The 21,027-nt window shown below is 44.3% G+C and overlaps 1 protein-coding gene and 1 pseudogene across 5 annotated transcripts in view; both read left to right on the top strand.

Annotated features, from left to right (window-relative positions):
• Positions 1-21,027, top strand: part of TAMM41 (TAM41 mitochondrial translocator assembly and maintenance homolog) — a 47,634-nt gene that overhangs the window by 17,155 nt on the left and 9,452 nt on the right. For 2 of the 5 annotated variants that reach the window (XM_077751598.1, XM_077751603.1), the window contains 3 exons: positions 8,589-8,734; positions 17,716-17,881; positions 19,124-19,186. In XM_077751598.1, the coding sequence (XP_077607724.1) occupies positions 8,589-8,734; positions 17,716-17,881; positions 19,124-19,186 (375 nt within the window). The remainder of the gene's footprint in view (positions 1-8,588; positions 8,735-17,715; positions 17,882-19,123; positions 19,187-21,027) is intronic. The other 3 variants (XM_077751600.1, XM_077751601.1, XM_077751602.1) reach the window with 3 other exon arrangements.
• Positions 16,057-16,266, top strand: LOC144221192 (U2 spliceosomal RNA; annotated as a pseudogene).

Below are 21,027 nucleotides of genomic sequence, written 5' to 3'. Positions count from 1 at the left end.
GAGAGAGAGAGAGAGAGAATCCCAAGCAGGCTCCACACTGTCAGTGCAGAGCCCAACATGGGGCTTGAACTCACATACCCTGAGATCATGACCTGAGCCAAAATCAAGAATTAGATGCTTAGGGGCGCCTGGGTGGCTGGGTCAGTTAAGAATCTGACTTCAACTCAGGTCATAATCTCACAGTTCGTGAGTTTGAGCCCCGCTTCGAGCTCTGTGCTGACAGCTCAGAGCCTGGAGCCTGTTTCAGATTCTGTGTCTCCCTCTCTCTCTCTCTCTCTGCCCCTNCGTGGGTCAGATGCTTAACTGACTGAGCCACCCAGGCGCCCCTGGAGCTAGAATTTTAGCCCACCCTCTTCACCATTGAACTTCACAGCCTCTCGGGTATTTTGGAGAAGAGGTTCTTCCCTGGGCAGGCCAGGCCAGGCACTGGACACAAAGGCCAATGAAACTGGAATTTGACACCGTGTGCACCCCTAGGAGCCACGGGAGGTTTTGGGCTTTGCAAGAGGTGGGAGGTGCGTTGCCGTGGAAAGCTCATTTTGCCAGCACCGTGCAGGAGGCAGAGAGACTAAAACAGGAAAAAGTCTTACTCACTCAACAAATAATGCCCAGAGTCTCCTATGCCAAGCACTCTTTAAGCTCTGGGGATGAAAGAAGTAATGAAGGCAGGCATTGTCCCTGCCACTGTGGGGCTTTCATTCTAGTTGAAAAGTCAGTCAGCAAACACGTGGCAGCACCAGAGCCCGGCATGGAGGCGAATGTATACGTGTTACGTTAGTGTAACCAGGGGAGGCCTGGGGGAGGGACATCTGAACTGAGGACCACGGCTGAGGACCCATGAGGAGACCCCCTCACCCCCACCCCATGAGAGCCGTGCAGGCAGACGTGAGGATAGTTAGGACTGTGTCTGCCTTCGGCTGGCCGTGCATCCTCAGCCTCTGGGACGATGCTGGCGCACACAGTGGGTGCTCAGCACGTCTCTGTTGGGTGGACGGATGAGCCTGATGGTGATGAGGGCTCGAACTAGAGCAGCACCTCCGCCAAGTACACAAATTCAAGTCACGTCCTTAACCTCTTACATCGAGTGTCTTATTTTGTGTCTTATTTTGTATCTTGTTTTTTTCTTTTCTTCAACATTGTATTACTTCACGGAAGTCAGAATTAGTGAACTATTTAAAAGCTGGGGCTTGGGTGCCTGGGTGGCTCAGTTGGCTAAGCGACGGATTTGGGCTCAGGTCATGATCTTGCAGTTCGTGAGTTTGAGCCCAGCATCAGGCTCTGTGAGCCTGCTTCGGATTCTGTGTCTCCCTCACTCTCTCTGCCCCTCCCCTGCTCTTTCTCTGTCTCTCTGTCTTTCAAAAATAAATAAATGTTAAAACAAAAAAATTTAAAAGCTGGGGCTCTAGAGTCAGATGCCTGGATTCAAATCTCAGCTGCCCTCTGAACTTTTTGTCTTTGGGCAAGTTTCTTAGCTCCTTGTGACTCAGTTTCTTCATTTCTAAAGAAGGGTTATATATGGATTAAATTAAATCATACATGCAAAAGTGCTTAACAAGTGGCTGGCACACAGAAAATGCTCAGGTATTATTATCTTAGATGTGTGTATGTTTACTCTAACACGGCCACTTGAGGTTGTAGACAAAGGAAAGAGAAAGACGGCAGTCAGCCGTGAGTTTGAAGACTAGCTTTGTAGAAGTGCTTGAACCTTTCTGAGCCCATGTTCTTATCTGTAAAACAAAAATAACTGTTTTCTAATAAGGTTTTCAATGAGATAATATATATAAAAGCCCCCAACATCATACCTATTGATAGTTGGTGCTCAGAAAATGATTACTATTATTATTTATTACTGTTATCATGTATCATTGCTGGCCACATAAGTTTTTCTTAAGCTGAGACACCATTATTTGCTCATTCAGTGACAGATCAGTGATAGATGGACACTCAGGTTGGCCACATTTATCGTTTTATTAATGACACTGCTGTGAATCACTTTGGAGAAATTACTTTGTAGGGGAAGGGGGCAGAGAGGGCCATGAACTTCCTTGGAGATGTCCTCCAAAATGGAGTAATATTGTTAGTTATAAGAGTTACAAAACTTCTTACATGTTGACAAATAATGCCTGTCAAAATTTGGAGGCATTAGAGTTCACTTAGGTCTGGTGAATTATTTGGCCCGTTCCTGTCCTTAAGAGTGAAAAACACAATTAAGCACACTTGTGTAAGAAAGAGAATGGGTTCCTTTCAACGTTAGATTGTCTGAACTCAGGCTCAGCTACTTCTAGGAATAAGACAAAGCGAGGAATTTACCAGCTGAGTGATTCTTGGAGGAAGAAAAATCAGTAATGGGTGCCAGCCCTCTAAAGTGTGAGTAAACATCCTTATTTCTGGACCCTGGTTAAAGCCAATGAAGAAACTTTCTCTGGAGTGATAGCTATTAAGATTTATGCTATGAGAGTCGCACCATCTGAAACCTTGCAAGCAGTGTCACTGGATAGCTTGCATATGGGAGATTGACTATTTCAGTAATTTGGAAGCATATTTTTCTCTACTTGCCAAGCTTGAGTTTTTGCTGAAGCCTCAGTTGGAACTTTGTGCTTAGTCACTTGTTAATTTCTCAAAGTGCAGTTCTCCAGAAGGAATATTAATTGTCAATAATGCCTTATGTTTATGGATTACTTACTGTGTGTCAGATATTAGTCTAAGTGTTTTACATGTATTAACTCATTTAATCCCCGAATCTTATAAACTAGCTACTATCATTGCTTCCATCTTACATTTGAGGATACTGAAGCCCAGAGAAGCTAAGTAGCTTGTAAGCTTGGGTTTAAACAAAGGTCGTCTGGTTCTAGAACCTTTGCTCTTCTACAAAGGGTCTGTGGTGGCGGGTGTGATTCCTGGTTCATAGCTGGGACAGCCTTCCCCCAGGCCTCAGGGCCCTGAGTGTACCTCCCCTCCCTCCATCCCCCCCCCCCAACACTTTGTCATCTTCCTCTGCTTGTGTTCTCTTCATAGCACTTCCTATTGTCTGAAATATTGGTTATTTTATTCATTTGTTGGTTTGTCTTTGGTCTGTGTTCCACTATTAGAATGTACAGGGCAGAAATGTTTGTCTTTTTTTGCTCACTCTACCCCATGCTTACGGTGGTGCCTGACACGTACTGGGTGAATGAACAGATGAGTGGCTGTCATATTGGTCCCTTCCTGGATCAATATCGTAAACCCCATTCCTCCTGTCCCTTACTATACTCGTCCATTTTGTGTTCTCTAAAGCATGGAAAAGAAGGGTGATTCAAATATTTGTCACCAAGTGCATCAGCTGTTTATTCTTATCTCCTTCTCTTCCACATTATGCGTTAGTGCGATATGATGTCTTTTCTGCAACCATGGAGATATTTGGGGAGTTGCGTTTTGAGTGGTGTGCTAGACCGCTTTCTAGTAATGCTGCCTTAGTCATCTGTGTTCAAATAGGTATTGTTTTGTATACACGCAAAAGAATGAAGTTGGACCCCTAACTCATACTATGCACAAAATTAGTTCAAAATGGATCATGGAAATAAGAGCTAAATGTAAGAGCTAAAACTATAAAGGTCTTAGCAGAGTGGCTTTGGGTTAGGCAGTGGTTTCTTAGATATACACCAAAAGCACCAACAACAAAGAAAAAATAGATAAAATGGTAAAACTTTATGAAAATTAAACTTTCATGCTGCAAACAGTACCCTCAAGAAAGTACAAAGGCAGGCAACAAAATGGGAGAAGAGATTTACAAATCATACATCTGATAAGAGTAGTACCAGAAAGTATACAAATAACAAGTAAGCGCATGAAAAGATGTTCAGCATCATTAGTCGTTAGAGAAATGCAGTTAACACCACAGACACAGTGCTTCCTACAATGGCTAGAATAAAAAAGAGTAAGTGTTGATGAGGATGTGGAGAAATTGAAACTCTCATGCATTGTTGGTGGGATTATAAAATGGTGCAGCTGCTTTGGAAAAACAGTTTGGCAGTTCCTGAAAATTAAACATAGTTACCATATAGCCCAGAAATTCCACTCTTAAGTATCCACCCAAGAGAAATGAGAACACATATCCTCACGAAAACTTGTACACAAATGTTCATAGCAGCATTATTCAAAATAAATAGCCCAAAAGTAGAAACAACCCAAATGTCCCTCAGGTGAGGAGTGGATAAAAAAATGTGGTGCATCCATCTAGTAGACCATCATTTAGCCATGAACAGGAATGAGTTACATGCTACAACATGATAAACTTTGAAAGCATAACAGTACATCATAAAAGATCATTTATTGTACAATCCCATTTACATAAAATGTCCAGAATGGGCAAATGTGTACATAGAAAAAGTAGATTAGTGTTTATCTGGGGCTGGGGATGGAAGGGTGGAGGGAGACAGAGAGTGGCTGAAAATGGATACGGGGTTTCTTTTAGGGAGGCCAAAATGTTCTAAAATTCATTGGCTACATAACCCTCTCATATATCCTAAAAATACTTAAAACATGGAATTGTATGTTTTACATGTGCGAATTGTATGGTATGTGAATTACATCTCAAAAAAGCTGTTCAAAAAATATTATTCTGCCATATCAGCATCCAGTTTGGGCTACTGTTCTTAAACACCACCACATAAGAAATTCTACTTGTGTAACCCTCACTGAAATGATCTGTTTCCATAGCACTTCCTGCCTCAAATAGTACGTATATGTTTATAGCTCTGATGTCTGGCCCAGCTCCTGGTACTTACTAGCCACCCAAATAGTTATTGAACTGAAAAAATGGCAGTGTTGCAGTTAGTTTAAGAGGGAAAAATTAGCCAGTTATTATCTTCAAGGACTCAGGGCCTCCTCTGCCCTCTCTCCTTTCCCGTCCTGTGTGCATATCATAGCAACAGTAACTGTCTGCTTTCCCATTTACAAAGCATCCTCTACTGCCTTAGCTCATTTAAATCTCAAAACAACTTTGTGGGGTGCCTGGGTGGCTCAGTAGGTTGAGGGTCCGCCTCTTGATTTCAGCTCAGGTCCTGATCCCAGGGCTGTGAGATCGAACCCCGTGTCAGGCTCTGTGGTGAGCATGGATCCTGCTTGGGATTCTCTTTCTCTCTCCCCCCACTTGCACATTCTCTTTCTCTCTGTCTCCTCTCTCTCCTACTCTCTCTCAGATTAAAAAAAATAATAATAAGAACAACCTTGTGAGGTCAGTATGATTGTCACAGCCACTTTACAGAGAAGAAACCGACTCAAAAAGGTNTTCATTCCCAGTCTCCCCCCTCCCCCCCGCCCCCAGACCCTGCCAGACTGCTCGGTGCAGCCCCTCACATCCCTACATTCATAATGAGGCCCCTGACCCCTGGGAGCATGCTAGAATCACAAAGCAGGCCGACTACACACGGTTCACCGGTCTCTGGGTTTGTTTCATTTCAAAGTCGAAGAGAAATGACCCTTTTGGTTACCCGTGGTTGTGAGCCTGGCATTTCTCTGGCTGGAGCGGTCAAGATTTAAACTTAGCAGTCAAGGTGTAAAATAAATAAAAGTCAGCAGTCGGTTTTTCTCAATCCCTGGGTTTTGTTGCAAACATCTCTGGAGGTAAGAAAACATGATTCTTAGGATCAAAGTGCCAGTTCATGCCATGCCCACAACTCCATTCCTGTTGCTCTGAAGAAGCGGGTCGTAAGCCCATTTGCTTCCTCTGCCCTGCAGACAACCTAGTTGTGCGGCCCGGCAGCCAGAGAAATCCAGTTCAGCGGACACTTACCGACGTGCCTTCCCTGTGCCCGGCGGCACACAAGAAGCTGGCGGTGCGGGGGGATGAGGCCCAGCCCTCGTTCTCTGAGAGCCCCTCGTATCTTCCAGGTCTTTCCTTTAATCATGACACGCCGTTGTTCTTTGGGGGGAGGATTTGGATTAGTCGGCTTTTACATTTTAGTAAAATACAGCCACTCTCTAAGAAAATTACTGTCTAAAATACAAGAACACTTCATTGAATGTACAAAAAGAGAAGAAATGACTCAGATGTTTAGAACTCAACAGTGGTGCACACTGATCTTTCACTTCAGAGCCAGCCAGGTTGGATTCAGAGTTGGAGGACCTTTTATCCCTTCAAAGATTGACAGAATCCATTTATAGACTCTAAATACAAGCAGGAGGACTCACACAAAGGAAAGATGACCCAGCTGCCCCTCCATTCACATTTGCCAAGTCCGCACGTCCGCATCCCATGCATCTATTTAAAAATGCTAGAAGTAGTGTGCCAGCATTATAGAAGTGAGGGAAATGGAGGAAAATTTCAAAGTAGAGTACCACTAGTCCCCTGAAATGTCACCTAAAATGTCACCACGCTGATACTGAGGGGTGGCTGGACCTTTGCACCTCAGTCTCCTCATCCGTAAATTTGGGAATACTTAGTAGCTTCTTCAGGAGGCTTTGCCAGGACTAAACAAAGTTAACAGTACAATGCACACACATACCACAAAAAGCCCACAATAAATGTGTACTTATTAGAGCAAAAAGAACAGTTTTCTGTAATCTTTTCGTCTTGCTTTTCCTGTTTGTTTTTTTACACAAAGTTTTCTTGTACTTTTGTGTCTTAGTTTCTTGCTTATTATTATATGATCATTTTCCATGTCGCTGTGTGTGATTACTGTAATTTTTTAATGGCCGCACACTTGTGTGGTAGCGTGTGGGTGTGCCGCTGTAATTTATCCATTTCCCTGCTGTTAGACGTTTGGGCTGCTCCCAGCGTTTTGGTATTATAAATAGCACCTCGGTGCACAGTTGTATATATGTAGCATTTTCACTTACTGGGAAATCTCAGGCAGGTGACTCCAGCTCTGTCTGTGTTGCCCTGATGCTGACTGGGGACAGAATAGAATCTACCTGATAGGGTAGGGGTGGACAGATTGACGTGGTAATACAGCAAAGCACTTGCAACAGGGCCTGGCACGTACCAGATGCTCAGCGAACATTACCACCTCACCGCTGTCTGGGTCTGTTTCTTCAGGCTCGCTCTCCAGAGATGGGGCTGTTCATTCCCTGCTTTCCGAAGGACTTTACCAGTTAATGAAGTCGACAATATATGAAAGGTTCGATTTCTCTACACAATCTCTGCCAGTCATCCCAAGATTTAACTATGTAACTCTCTTTCCCTTTAAAACAATAGTGGAAAAAAATAAGTTTGTTCATATTTGGGCAGCCCGTTATGGCCGGAACTCACTTCTGCTCACTGCCTTGAACAGACCTCATTCACAAAGATTGGGGTCCAGAGGCTGTTTCTCAGTCTGTTTTCATGAAGCTGGCAGTCCCCTGCGGCTTTCTGTAAAATCATAGCATAAATTGGTCCTCGGAAGCTTCAAAACCCATACATTTTACTCCTTACTGAAGTACCTACTATTGGGCATCTTTATTTTTTTTCCCAAAACAAAGCAAAAGTTTGCTCTAGTAATACCTGTTGTGGTCCATGAGAATTTCAGTGATCCCTCCTCTCCTGTCCGCCCAGAGGAAACGGACTAGCAAGGTTAACCGTATGTCTGGGTTTGCCCAGTTTTTACTTATCCTAGTATAATTATTCATCATGCCCCCTTCACTCTCAGAAGCGACCTCATTTGGATGATGAATTACATTGTCACGTCTCCCCTGGGAATTAATTCCTCAGCCGCTGGGGCATCTCCCTACACTTGCTACCTCATTTGCACGGACGACTTTCTCCCCCTCTCCAACAGAAGTTTCGGCCCCAGTGCTTTCGCCAAGCTTCACCTGGGAGGCCCTCACATGTGCCCAGCCTGTTTTGAATGCAAGCTAGCCCAGTAGGCATTCCCTCAAGTTCTCACATTGTATCATCTTTTTCCCCCTCCCTGTATCTTGCTGATAATTGTCAATGGCATAGGCAGGCAAGGGCACTTAAATTTGTGTCAAAAGTGGCTCTTTGTCCTTCAGAACTGTATATTCTGCAGCTCAATTCCCATCAGCAAATGTAAGGGACATTCCTCATTCCTCACCACTCACAACTTAAAAAAAATGATAGATACCTGCTTTCAAGAAGTTCATCTTAAATGTAAACCTCTTCTTACTAGGACTTTTAACACCCACTGCTCTTGCCCCTTATCAAATATAAGGTTCTTTTATATTCATCAGGTCTCTCAAAGGCACTCAACGCAAACACAGCAAAGAGGTTCAAGCTGAGTGAGCGATAGCGAGTAGCAAGGACGCATCTAAGGTGACGGGACCCTGAGCTCCATGGTTGGTCCCGGGCAGGTCTGTTCACAGGATGGGCCATCATAAGTACGGGCCTTCTGCACTAGGAAAACAGAAACCAAAGTCCGCTCCTCAGTGACGATTACCTTTTGCACTTAGGTAACTGTACTTTCACCGGCATAAAGGGCTTTACGATTTGGAGGCCCCCTTTTCCCCGAGAACAAGTGTCCGCATTCCTCGGGGAAGGTGTTGGCGGCGCGAAGGAGGAACGGCAAGTGTATTGAATGTGGGATGCTGCTCTCTCGAGCTAGCGCAAGGTGAATGTTGGCGCCGTAGTCGTGGGTCGCCTCAAGGAAATCTGTTTCTCCATTTGTTTTAACCAGGCGACTTTCGGATGGTGGTTGGAGAGGATAAGACAAAAGTGTTGAATATCGTGAAGCCCAACATAGCCCACTTCCGCGAGCTCTACGACAGCACGCTGCAGGAGAACCCCCAGGTGGTGTATAAAGTCCAGCAAGGCCGACTGGAGGTAAACCCACCCCCGCGATAATTTACATGGCTTCTAAGGCAAGAGCTATTTTAAGGGGAAGAAATAAGGGTTAGAACAGTATGACTCCTGTGATAACATTTGCAGTTTAAAAAAGTTTCATATGTAAACATACTCTTCAGTGTACTTGGAATAATGCTAAAAAGTAACCCAAGAGACCAGTAGTGAGAGGCCACCTTTGGGGAAGGGAACCGGAACCGACTTGGTAGAAGGACTGTCTTCACCAGGTGTATCTTTTTTGCCGTTTGAAATTCTTAGTATGCATACTAATTACCAATCAAAAATGAGTGAAAATAAACTCTCGGATTTGCTTTCTTTTCGTCTCCAATCCCATTTGTGTCCCAGGATGTAACCTTACTGACAGTTTGGCATATATTCTCCCAGATCTTTTATTTATTTTTTTATTTATTTGTACGTATACACATGTATGAGGAAGTTTGGTCTTTGGTTTTGTTTTATATAAATGGACTCTTACACATATTATTCTGATGCTTATTTTTCCCCACTTGTTATGTTTATTATGTCTGGAACTTCCCTCTTAATGTATCACATAAAACTTTCTTTTAGCGTATCTTTAAAAATTATATTAGTAAATATTTGAAAATAATTATTAAAGAGCTTTTCCTTTGACGAGAGTAATTTGGATTTGATTTTTTTAANGGAATCCCAAGCAGGGTCCAGGCTCTGAGCTATCAGCACAGAGCCTGATGCGGGGCTCAAACCCACAGAAGTGAGATCATGACCTGAGCCAAAGTCGGAGGTTCAACCTACTGAGCCACCCAGGTGCCCCTGTATTTTACTTTTTTAAATGCTCTTCCTCTTCCAAATAAAAGGAGCACCTAATAAAGTTTTTTTTTTAATTTTTACTTTTCTCAAAGTAATGCATGCATGTGGGTTTTTTAAAAGCCTATTTATTTTGAGAGAGAGAGAGGGCAGGAGGAGCAGTGAGAAAGGGAGAGAAAGAATCCCAAGCTGGCTGTGCACTGGCAGCGCAGAGCCTGATGCAGGGGTCAAGCTCACAAACTGTGAGATTATGACCTGAGCTGAAACCAAGAGTGGACAATTAAGCAACTGAGCCACCCAAGTGCCCCAACATGCACGTGGTTTAAAAACCAAGTGGCACCTCACAGTTTATAACAGAAAGTAGAGGCTCCCTACTGTGTACCTTCCTACTCTTCAGTGCTGCTTCCCAGAGGTGAGCTTCCATCCGGCTAGGAGGCCCGTGTTTCCCTCCGTGTCTCTAAACAATATGATCTGACTGTTATTTCTTGATTTTTTTTCTCTTTTATACTTGATTTTTGTCACCCGTCTATGAGACAAAAGGATTTTTTTACTCTCTTATGCCTCTCCCATCAACGTGCATTCACGCATGTGTGTGCACACACCCCCCCACACACACACTTCCCTTCCTGCCTCACTTCCTCTTGCTTCACGTATAGTTATTTCATAATTTTTGGTTAGGTTAATATTCAATATTTACTCTAGTATGACAACTTACTTTTCTTCATTGCTGAGGTATAAACTATGAAACTTCCTTTCCTGAACAAATTTGTTTTTCTCGGAGTTAATAATTGTCTCATTTTCTTCATTTGCTTGGTTTTCTTTGTACCTATCACTAATCCATACCGTCTTACAAATCTTTTAGTCTTTCCCCTTACAGGCAAACATTGGATATTTTCTGTTTCTTTTTTTTCTTGGGGACACTTCTTCCTGGAGCCCCGTGTGCCCTGTTTTTTTCTGTACTGGTTGTTTTCTAGGCTTGCTGCACAGCTCTTCTCCTGGACCTTCTTTTTGTTATTTCCCTGGGGAGTTTTCCTGCCTCTCTTCTTGGGTAATTTTTTTTATTTTCTGCATCTTTTATCTTCCTCTTTCATGGTAACACTTTAATTTTGGTGAAGTATACCTTTTAGTTCTAATGTCAGTTGCGAGGAAGGTAGATTTTTTGAGATCATGTACATCTGAAAATTCTACCTGTGCACTGACTGATGGGCTACCTATCACATTCTAGGTTGGAAATAATTTTCCCTCAGACTTTTTAAGTCGTAGCTTCACTTCTTCTAGTTTCTAAGTGTTGTATTAAAAAGTTCAGTGACAGGGGTGCCTTGGTGGCTCAGTTAACGTCCAACTCTGATTTCAGTTTAGGTCATGATCTCATGGTTTGTGGGATCAAGCCGCACATCATGGGATTCTCTCCCTCTCTTTCTACCCTTGCCCTGCTCATGTGTGTGTGCTCTCTCCCCTCTCCCTCTCAAAAATAAATCAATAAACTTAAAAAAAAAAAAAAAATAGTCCAGTGACATTCAGTTTGCCTATCCTTTAGATGTGACCTTTTTAGCTCTTGGACAGTGTTTAAGATCTTTTCCTTTTTTCTGATATTCTTAAATTTCATGGTGGTTTGTCTTTATATACAGGTTTTTCACCACTATTCTGGTACTTCATGAGCCTTTTCAGTCTGGAAATTCATGAGCTCCAGTTCTAGGAAACTTTATTATTTCTATAATTTTCTTCCTACCCATTTTCTTACTTTGCTCTTTCTGGAATTCCTGTTGGCTGGATGTCAGACCTCCTGGTTTGATCTTTTTTTATTTCTCTTTTCTCCTTCCTATTTCTTTGGAGGTTTTGTTCTGCTTTCCAGAAGGAATTTTCAAATTGGTCTTCTAGCACTCCTACTGAATTTTTCATTTCCTCTGAATGTTCTTTCTTCCTTATAGCATCCTGTTCTTGTTTTACAAATGCATTAGCCTTCCTCGGCCCTTTAGTGGTCTTCATTATAATTTTTGAAGTTTTCTCTTTCTTCCTATGTTGTCTCTATTTCTCTTAGATACGTTTTTCTTTTGATTCACTCTTGTCTGGTGTTAGCTTTCCTCAAATGTTTGGGTATCCTTTGTGGACTGTTTTTAAAAAGCGAGGCACTTTTCAAAAATGCAGGCTGGAAGTTCTTTGTGATGGACAGGGCTCGTCAGCTATGGGCTTCACTGTTGGGTCGTGGGGCAAGGACCTCCCTGTTTCACTGAAGGACCCCAAGTGTCAGTATCTGTAGGATTTCTCCAAAGGGACATCATCTACTCCCTGGTTCAGGATCAGGAAGGATAGCATGCCTACCTGACAACTCTCGGGAAACTTTTGGGAAACTGAGCGGGGGGAAAGGGCTGGGAATTTTCTGTAACTATGAAGATAAACGTTTCCAAATTCCTCCCTATGGCCTCTGAAAGTCTGCGTCATGTAAGCTCTCATTGTTCTCTTAGCCTGGAGAAACTTACGAGGGTAAGATGAATTACAATTCCCAGGCTGCACCTGGTGTGAGGCTGTAACTGACACCCACCTGCTCCTTCAGTTACTACCCATTCCAAACTCCCCTCACCCTCATCTAGCATTTGTGCTGGGCTAGACTTGGTGGCCCAGACTGTCATCCTCGAGGGGCCCGAGACCCAGTTACCACGCCCATCTCTGGCTATGGTTGCTGCCCTTTGCATCCACCCCCCAAATTGGGCAAGCGATGCTGAGAGATTGTACCAGCAGCCCTACCCCTGATGATCAGCACCAGTTACTTCTGCCAGTACGGTGACTCCTTTCTGTGTCTGCTGGACTTTGGCATGGGATCTGAAGGCAGTAGGTGGCGGTCCTAGCTTTAATTTTAAAGCCCTAAAGTTGTGGAGATGGGAAGCACATATTTCCCTAGTGGGCCGCTGGGAATGATGGTAAGCAAGGCTATCTCTTACACCCTTTGGTTCCCAGGCCTGTGTGTTCCGCCAGATGGGAACAGAGCACTATAGAGGGGGCATTAATTTAGGACGCCTACTGCACCCCTCATTCTCACAGAGTATCATCGCCAAGCGGCTGCCTCAGCTGTTCTTCATTGTTCTGTCGTGGAATTCCTTAACAGTGGCACCACTGGCATTTTAGGCTGGATGATCCTTTGCTATGTGGGCCCCAGATTTCCCCTTATTAGAACTTAGAACTGTTCTGTCAGGCTGGCAGCTTTGGTGCGGTGTATGGTAGGAAGAGGGAGACAGGGTCCTGTGGCACTGCTGTATCTTTGTACCTCTTGTGCTCTGATGCTACACAGTACAACCGTGCTGGGGAAGCAAGCATTCTGTAAGCCCTGGAGTGGTCCTGGCTAGGCCCTGCATGCAGGAAGGGCAAACTCATACTCAGAATATATGTGTTACTTCCAGTTGAGATGAACTGCTGCCCCTTCCCAGGCGGAAGGGGTTCAATGTAGTCAGCTTCCTCCAAGTGGCTGGTTATTCTCAAGAGACGGTCCTATTAACAGGATCTCAGTGTTGGCTTCTGTCACTGTCAGGATGGAGTTTGAACAGCAGCAGTAGCTAAGTCGGCCCTGGACCTAGGCAGAGCCTCTGTCCCTGTCACCATGGCTACTCCTTCAAGGAGCCAGATGCCAGCCCTGGGATGACAGAGGCTATTGAATCAACTGGCTGAATTGTTCTTTTGGTTATTGTTAATTCTTTTGCGAAGGATGCTCAGGTGGACATTAACATACAATACAGAGATCTTCACACCTTGTGCCCACCTCCAGTTGGTCCATCCACAGGCCTCTTCTCCCCAGTTTTTTGTCTTAGGTCTTCCAGTCTTTTTCCTTCCAGGTGCAACCAGCGAACCATGCTTCACTCCCCACGAGTCTTTGTATATGTCACCTGCGGCTGCTTTCCCATGTTAACTAGATGACCAGCTACACTCCCTGAAGCATAGCCATGTGGGAAGATTTTCCCCCATTAATGTCTTCCAGGGCCATCCCTGAGTGGGGCTGTCGTGCATCATCATAGCTTGTCCGTACCAAGCCAAATCATCCATGAAGCAAGCTCATCCTTTATCTTCCTCCAAGAGCCAGTCACAAGGGCCCTCCATTTAGCCATAGGCATGGACCAGTGGGGAAATAGCATGGAATGCACTGGTACAGCTGTGCTGTACTATACCCAGTACAGCTGTACACGATTGTACCAGTGCGTAGTAGATATTATGGGGGCTTAGGTGCCCTGTTTTGTGCAGCTTACTGCCTCTGGCCTTCCTGTCCAGTGCTTGTGTACCTCTTCCATCTCCAGGGCATTACTGTTGAGCCTGCCTGACCATAAGACTTGATGGATATGGGAGATTCCAGCTCGCAGTGGGCAGTTCTTGATGCATTGTGACTTGATGACCCAAGGTTAGAAGCCCCATCTCTCCATCTCTCCGTCTTGTATGTAAGAGCCGATTTCAAATGGTGTGTGGTTCCTCGCTGCGGGTGGTACGGCCTTGCCCCAGAACCCTAGCAGTCTACCTCGTGATTCTCCTATGGGAGCCCACCACAAGCTTCCTGTGGCTTCTTTTTGTATTGATGATGCCCTTCATATAATAGACTTTACAGGGTTGTATGGTCCAAGGGCTGGGCTGCTCGCACTGCTGCCTGGATCTGCTATAGAGGTCTTTTCTGCTCTGAGCCTCACAAACCTGGAATCCTTTTATATCACTTGGGAAACGGGTCTGAACATTACACCTAAGTGTGGAATATGCTGCCTGCAAGACCTGAAGGGCCTACCAGGCAGCATGCTTCATTCTCAGCAGTGAGAGGTGCGAGACATGAGAAGTTGATCTTAACTTTGGAGAGAATGTCCCAGCATGCTTCAGACCGCTTAACCCCTGAACACTTCACTGATGTGTTAGGCTCCCGAGACTTCTACCCTCTGGAGTCTGTGTATCTACCAAGGACTTCATGTACTTGCCTCTTGTTGTTTACCAGGTAACAGTAGCAACATACCATTGATGGAGTGGACCAGCATGAGATTATACAGAATGGCCAGCTAGTCTGGGTTTCTTGGGCTGTCTTATGACAGAGGATGGGCGAGTTACCATAGCCCTGAGGCAAACCATAAGAGATACTGTTGTCTGTCTCATGAATTGAGCTGCTTCTGATCCAACTTCCCAATAAGAATGGAAAAGAATGCATTCCCCAGGTCTTGGCCCCATCCAGATGCCTGCAGTTCTGTTGACTTGCCCTAGCCGACTCCCCACATCCAGCACAGGAGAGTGACAGGGGCTCTGCTTGGTTGGTAGTCTGCTGTAATCTTCCAGAACCCATTTGGCTTCTGTGAGGGCCAGACTTAATGGAAATATGATGGAGACCATTAGCCTTTGTATTAGGGTTCTCCAACAAAACAGAGCCAGTATGGGAGAGAGAGAGAGCCAGCATGGGGGAGAGAGAGAGAGAGAGGGAGAAAGAGAGAAAGGGAGAGAGAGAAGGAGGGGAGGAGGGAGGGAGATTTTAAGAAATTAAATTGTGGAGGCTGTCAAGTTTGAAATTTTCAGTGAAAAGTAGTTTAAAATCTGAGGGCAGTCTGGAGACAGAATTCCTTCTTCCTCAGGAGACTTTAGTCTTTTTTCATAAGGCCTTTGGCTGATTAGATGAGGCCCACCTGCATTCTAGAGGGTAGTCTGCTTTACTAAGTCTGCTGACTTCAATGTTAACTACATCTTAAAAAATATTTATAATAACTTCTAGACCAAGTTGGACCAAGCAACTGAGCACTATAGCCAAGCCCAAGTGACACAAAATTAAACATCACACCCTTGCATCTTTTAGGTTTACACATAGCACTAATCTCAGCCTTTCCTCCCGAGATTTGTTGGGTTTTTTAAATTACTCTTTTGGATAAGAGATGAAAATGGCAGCTTCAGAGGCTTCCACTTGCCTTCCATACTGCGACAGCTCCCGAATGCCATCATGGAGTATGCTTCTTAGGACTGTTCCTGGTACCTATTGGTAGGATGGGGATTGAGTGGGTCTGAGACAAGCCCTCATCTGATCCTGTGGTGGCGTTGTCGAAGCTCGCTGACCCTGGTTATCACGGCCTGGGGAAGAGAAGCCAGGCCTTTGTACTCCTTCACCTTCCCGTATTGGGATCCACCAGCTCCCTTTGGCTGAAGACAAGTCTGGGAGGGACTCTAAGAGAAGGATCCAGCCAGCTTTCCCAGCAGCTGGGGGACTGAGTACCTCGGCCCTTAAGCCAACATCCAGTATCATATGACCTCATTTGCTTTCTTAAGATGTCAGTTTTATTGAGATATAATTCATATACCATAAATTCAGTGGTTTTTAGTGTATTTACAGAGTTGTGCAACAGTTGCTACAATCTAATTTTACAACATTTCCATCAGTCCGAAAGCATACCCATTAGCAGTCCCTAGCTCCTCCTCCCCTCAGGCAGCCCCTAATCTGTTTTCCAGGTCTATGGATTTGTGCTGGACACTTCGCATAAATGGAATCATACAGTATGTGGTCTTTTCCATATCTGCCTTTAGAATGCAGTTTGATCGCTTCTCGGCCTTTTGGCTAAGATCACGTGTAGTATCTGTTCTCAGTTTACAATGCAGTTTGACTCCCACAGTTTAACTCAGTGCTTTCACTTCCATGTTTTAATGAGACTCTAAGAGTAAGGTTAATTACACAGAATTTAGCAATTTATTTGAACATGTCACCTAATATTTTGTCTTTCAACAAACACATGTGTGTAAGCAGAAATTCCAGTGCATTCTTTTCCTCAAGAGAAAGCTGTGGCAAATGCTAGTTTTTAATTGCTCATATTACTCAAGCCATTTAGGCATCTCTAAAGTTGCTGAAAGCTTCATAGATAAAGCCTTACAGAAATATAAGGTCCTTTTGAGTAATCTCAATTCTTAGCCCCAAAATGTGAGTCTCTAAATATTTCTAGCAAGTTTACAGAAATATCCACATTTTTTTGTCCTTTAAGCAAAACTAAATAGAGGTCAAATCCTGTGAATTTAGAACCATCTTAATGATGAATATGAAATATTCAGTTTAAGTAAACCTGAATATTTTTACTGGAGCCATGAAATGATAGCATTTTCTTCTTCTTTGCATTAATTTCATAGAAAGCTAGAAAATCCAGGCATTAATACTCAATAAATACTTGCTGAATGAAAAAGTGAGAGAATGAGTGAATTCTAATTAAGAAAGTTAGTCATATCTGGAAAATCTGAATCAAAAATTGAATACATTTGTCTAGTTTTTTTCTCACTGTTCTTTTAGTCAAAGTGAAAACCTAAACATTCGTTGAAAGAGTACAAGCCAGATTCTTCCCTGGAAGATACTGGATGAGCTGTTGAGGGCGGGGTTACTGGTCTCAGCTTGGCAGGCAGGCAGCGTTCACATGGTTTTATAAAAACTTAGTTCCATGGAGCGAAGTATTTGAAACTGTAGTTAGGGAAGCAGGGTGTGGCCTCAGCTCTGTGGCTAACTTTTGATTCAAAGTAAAGTCTGATGCATAGTTTTATATGTTTTGTTTCTGTATTTATCTTTCAACTTGATGTATGTAGAATACTTGGGAATAGAAACCACTGGTGTCATTTAATCCTACTTAAGAAATAGTGACAACTAAGTTTTATTGACGCAGTTATGCATTCCCTTATTCAACCAATGTTTTTTGACTGCCTACTGGGTGCCAACAGATTCAAAGTGAATAACTTACTCTTTGTCATCAATGTATTCCTACAGTTGATGAACCCAGCATGGTAAGTCAAAGGCCCAGAAGGCAGGGGACGCGAGGTTAGAGTGCCACTCTCCCCTAGTGGCTGTACAACCCTGGGTGTGTCACTCAGTGCCCTGCCCCTGTGTTTAAAATGGAGAGAGCATGAGTGCCTGGATTTCCTGAACCTCAGTGAATGTTAACTATAGCCTCACTTCCTTTAACTGCTGGATTTAAGACAAATAGAAATTTTAAAACTGAGAGTGAGAAATTGATCCTTGAAAGAGGCTTCTGTTCTTTCTTTTCTCATGTAAAAATGATAGGAAAAGAATTAGCTTTTTTGAAGGAACACAGAATCTGAACTCGCATGCATTCAGTTTCAGAAAAGGAATAAGTCTCCTTAGCATGGTGGCCAGGATGTGGGTCCATGTATGTTTGTGTGAATTCAAAGAACTTTCCACAGATGTTATCTTTTTTTTTTCTTAGATAGATAAAAGCCCAGAAGGACAATTCACTCAGCTAATGACATTGCCCAAAACTTTACAGCAACAAATAAATCATATTATGGACCCTCCTGGAAAAAATAGAGACGTGGAAGAAACTTTATTACAAGTTGCTCATGACCCGGACTGTGGAGAGGTGGTGCGACAAGGTATGTTTATGAATTTGACATTGAGGAAGTGCTGGCCGTGGGCAAAAAGCAAACTTTGTGACAGAGACATATTCTTTATTCTTTCTTGCTTAGTTGAGATCAAGAGACAGATTATCTCAGGGAAGAAGACAGCACTAACAGTCTGGGGGGTTTCCAAATCTAAATTGTCATTTGTTTGAAGTAGGGCGGCGTAAGTCCTTCTGTTTTAAGCTTCCTGGGTCCTAAATCACCGTCAAAGGGGGAAACAATGTTTGTTTTGGTTCCAACAGCGTAACTTCTAGAAGTTATTCCAAAGACGACTCTGTTCTTCATGGTGGTCTGAGAAGGAAGGAGCCTGGTGACATTTTTAGTGCTTTTGTAACATCAGGAACACAGCTTTCACCAGCCAACTCCCCTTCGATGTATCTCTCAGTGTGTTCACCAGGGCTCCCTCGGACGTGACCCGTAGTATGTTCCACATATTATCCCCAAGGCCTTCCTCATGTTTACACAGAAATCTTATCTTCAGAGACCCACTTCCCTTTGAGGTGTTAAAGATAATTTAGAAGGGCAGTCGGTAAAGAAAGAGTTATGACTGAAAACAACCCCCTCCCCCAGATAGCACGTTTTCCTGTTTCGTGAGCTCCTCAAGGATTCAGGCTCCTGCGCTAGGTGCGCTTCACAGCGACGGTACCGAGCCGGCGGGCAGACCCACGTCCCCTCTCAGGGACCTGCCCCAGGCCTTCAGAGCATGCGTTCAGGCTACCACGTACCTATTCGGAAGATAAGTGAGGAGGCCTGTTGTTTGTTTGTTCTTTTTCACGTAACACGATTCTGGTCACAGGAGTCCTACCTGTGTTTTCAGAAGGAAAGCTTTTCTCCTGGGCAGAAACTTTGGGATTTTTTAAAAATCATTTCAAATCTTGGGGTTGAGAACCAGCAGCCTGAAGCAGGTTTCAAGTCATAAAATGACCTTTGAGGGTGACTTAATCCATCCCCAATTTTAACTAAGGTGGGGAGGCCCAGGCCCAGCGAGGGCCAGGCATTTGCCTGTGCTCACAGAGCCAGTCGGGGACACGGCTGGCAGCTCCAGGCTGGCCCTCAATCCTGATTCCCTCTCCGCTGTCATTCTACAGCACCAGGGCAGAGGAGGATTGGCTAGCTTTACTGGATAACTGGAGAGAATATTTAGTTTTAGGCTTTAAAAGTGTTAAGATGACTAACATCTGGCATTTGGGCATCCTTGTTGGTTTTTTCTCACAGGACTTTCAGCAATTGTGAGACCTTCTAGCATGAAACAGAGCACCAAAGGCATTTTCACTGCCGGTAAGAACGTGGGAAAACTCACGCTTGAGGTGCTGCTGGACTGAGTGGCCTCAGCACTCCTGATCAGAGCGTAAAGCTTTATCTGTATCCGCAAGTGCTTCTGAAGTGCTCGGTTTTGATGGGCGTCAACGGGGACATAGCCATGGTGTACACACAGGCCAAACAGCACCGTCAGCTAGTCTAGAAAAGTCAAACCGTGTGAGGTGGTGGCGGAAGCCTTACTCCCCTCTCAGTTCTCTGAACAGCTCCTCACGTGCAGCTTGTCCCTGGATTTGGGATTTCTGAAAGTCGCGTGTGCATTTTGTTGCAAAAGCAGCCGCCCCTTGCCCTTCCCCCCACTTCCCCTCTCCAGAGACCAGTGGCGGGTTATTTGTCCGCACTGCCCGTTTTCTCGGTAGCTGGCGCATCCCGCTGCCTCCCTCCTTTGCAGTTCCAGGCATCATCTGCTGAGTGCTCGCTCTGGGGGGCCAGAATTGGGCTCTCGCAGCCAGCCCGCCCTGCATGCTCAGCCCTCCCGCCCCTCAGTCCTCAGGTAGTTGCTCCGTAGCTTCGGTGAAGTCAGTCGTCCAAGTTTACAGCCTATGACTCTGCTACTGTGATTCACAGGTGAGCACATCATCCCCCTTGCCTGCCCTGCACCACTGCCTTTTCCCACGGAGATCTTCTGTGTCTCGTGGGAGGGATCCCATCCCCTGTTGCTTTTGCAGTGCACGCTTCCATTTTGGTGAAGCATGCCATTCCTCGCAGGGATGCAGGGAGGCACATCTGGAGACCGTGTGTAACCAGAAATGTCTTGAGCTTACCCTCCCGTGGAATTGACGCTTGGGCTGGACAGAGATTAGAAATCATTTTGTAAAGACTTGCGATATCATTATTCCAATTGTCTTCTCACTTGAGGGTTGCTGTCGAAGCCCAGCCATTCTGCTTCTCAGTCCTTCATGTGTTCTTTCTGGAAGCCGGTTAGGTCTTTGCTTGCCCCAGGGCTCTGACATTTCTCAGGGGTAAGCTTTGCCAGTGAATCTGTTTTTATCCATTTTACTGGGTACTCATCACCCTTTCAGAGAAAAAGAATGTAAGAAAATTTTCTTTTATGGTTGCTTTAAGTTCTCATCTGCTTTCTTACTTCTCTTTCTGGAACTCCTTTTTTTTTTTTTTTTTTTTTCAGATACTGAACCTTCTTTGGTTTTGAAGAGCCCTTTGATTTCCTTTCATCTGTTTTTTATCTCTTTGTCTTTTTGCTCTGCTTTCTGGGAGATTTTCTCAACTTTAGTTTGCAACCATTCTATTGAGATTTTTTTTGTGCTATTATATTTTTTAATTTCCAGGAGCTCTTTCTGTTTTCTTGTTGTTGATGTTGTTCTCTGAATGTACATTTAAAAACATTGTCTTAAACATCCCGTTATTGTTTTATGGGCTTAAGCATTTGTACATAGCTTTGGACATTGCTACACTGCCATCCAGAGTGATTGTATCAATTTATAGTCTACTGTATGCAGTAAAGGAGAGTTCACGCTTCTCCCCTTTCTCTCCAGTACTTGATATTGTCAGATGATGGACTTTCCTCATTCAGCCTTTCGTGATGCGACCATCTGCTGAGCCTCCCTCATATGCTAGCCACGCAGGATGCAAAAGTGAACATAACACCATCCTGCCTTCAAGGAGTTCAGAAACTAGATGCATAAATAGAAATTTGCAGTAACAGGGGCTAGATGGCACGGAGGTAACCCGGAGCAGGGAGTAAGCCTTCAGCCAGATTCTGATCCCTGGGCTGAGATTGCCAGGAAGCTGGTGTGGCCACACCTCCTAACTTCTCACCTCAGCTGCCTGGATACCTGGCCCAG

Source organism: Crocuta crocuta, unplaced genomic scaffold (assembly GCF_008692635.1).
Source record: "Crocuta crocuta isolate KB4526 unplaced genomic scaffold, BGI_CrCroc_1.0 scaffold69-1, whole genome shotgun sequence".
In the NCBI taxonomy this organism is placed as follows: domain Eukaryota; kingdom Metazoa; phylum Chordata; class Mammalia; order Carnivora; family Hyaenidae; genus Crocuta; species Crocuta crocuta.
Note: the sequence above shows the minus strand (reverse complement) of the source record. Positions and strands in the feature narration are given on the sequence as shown.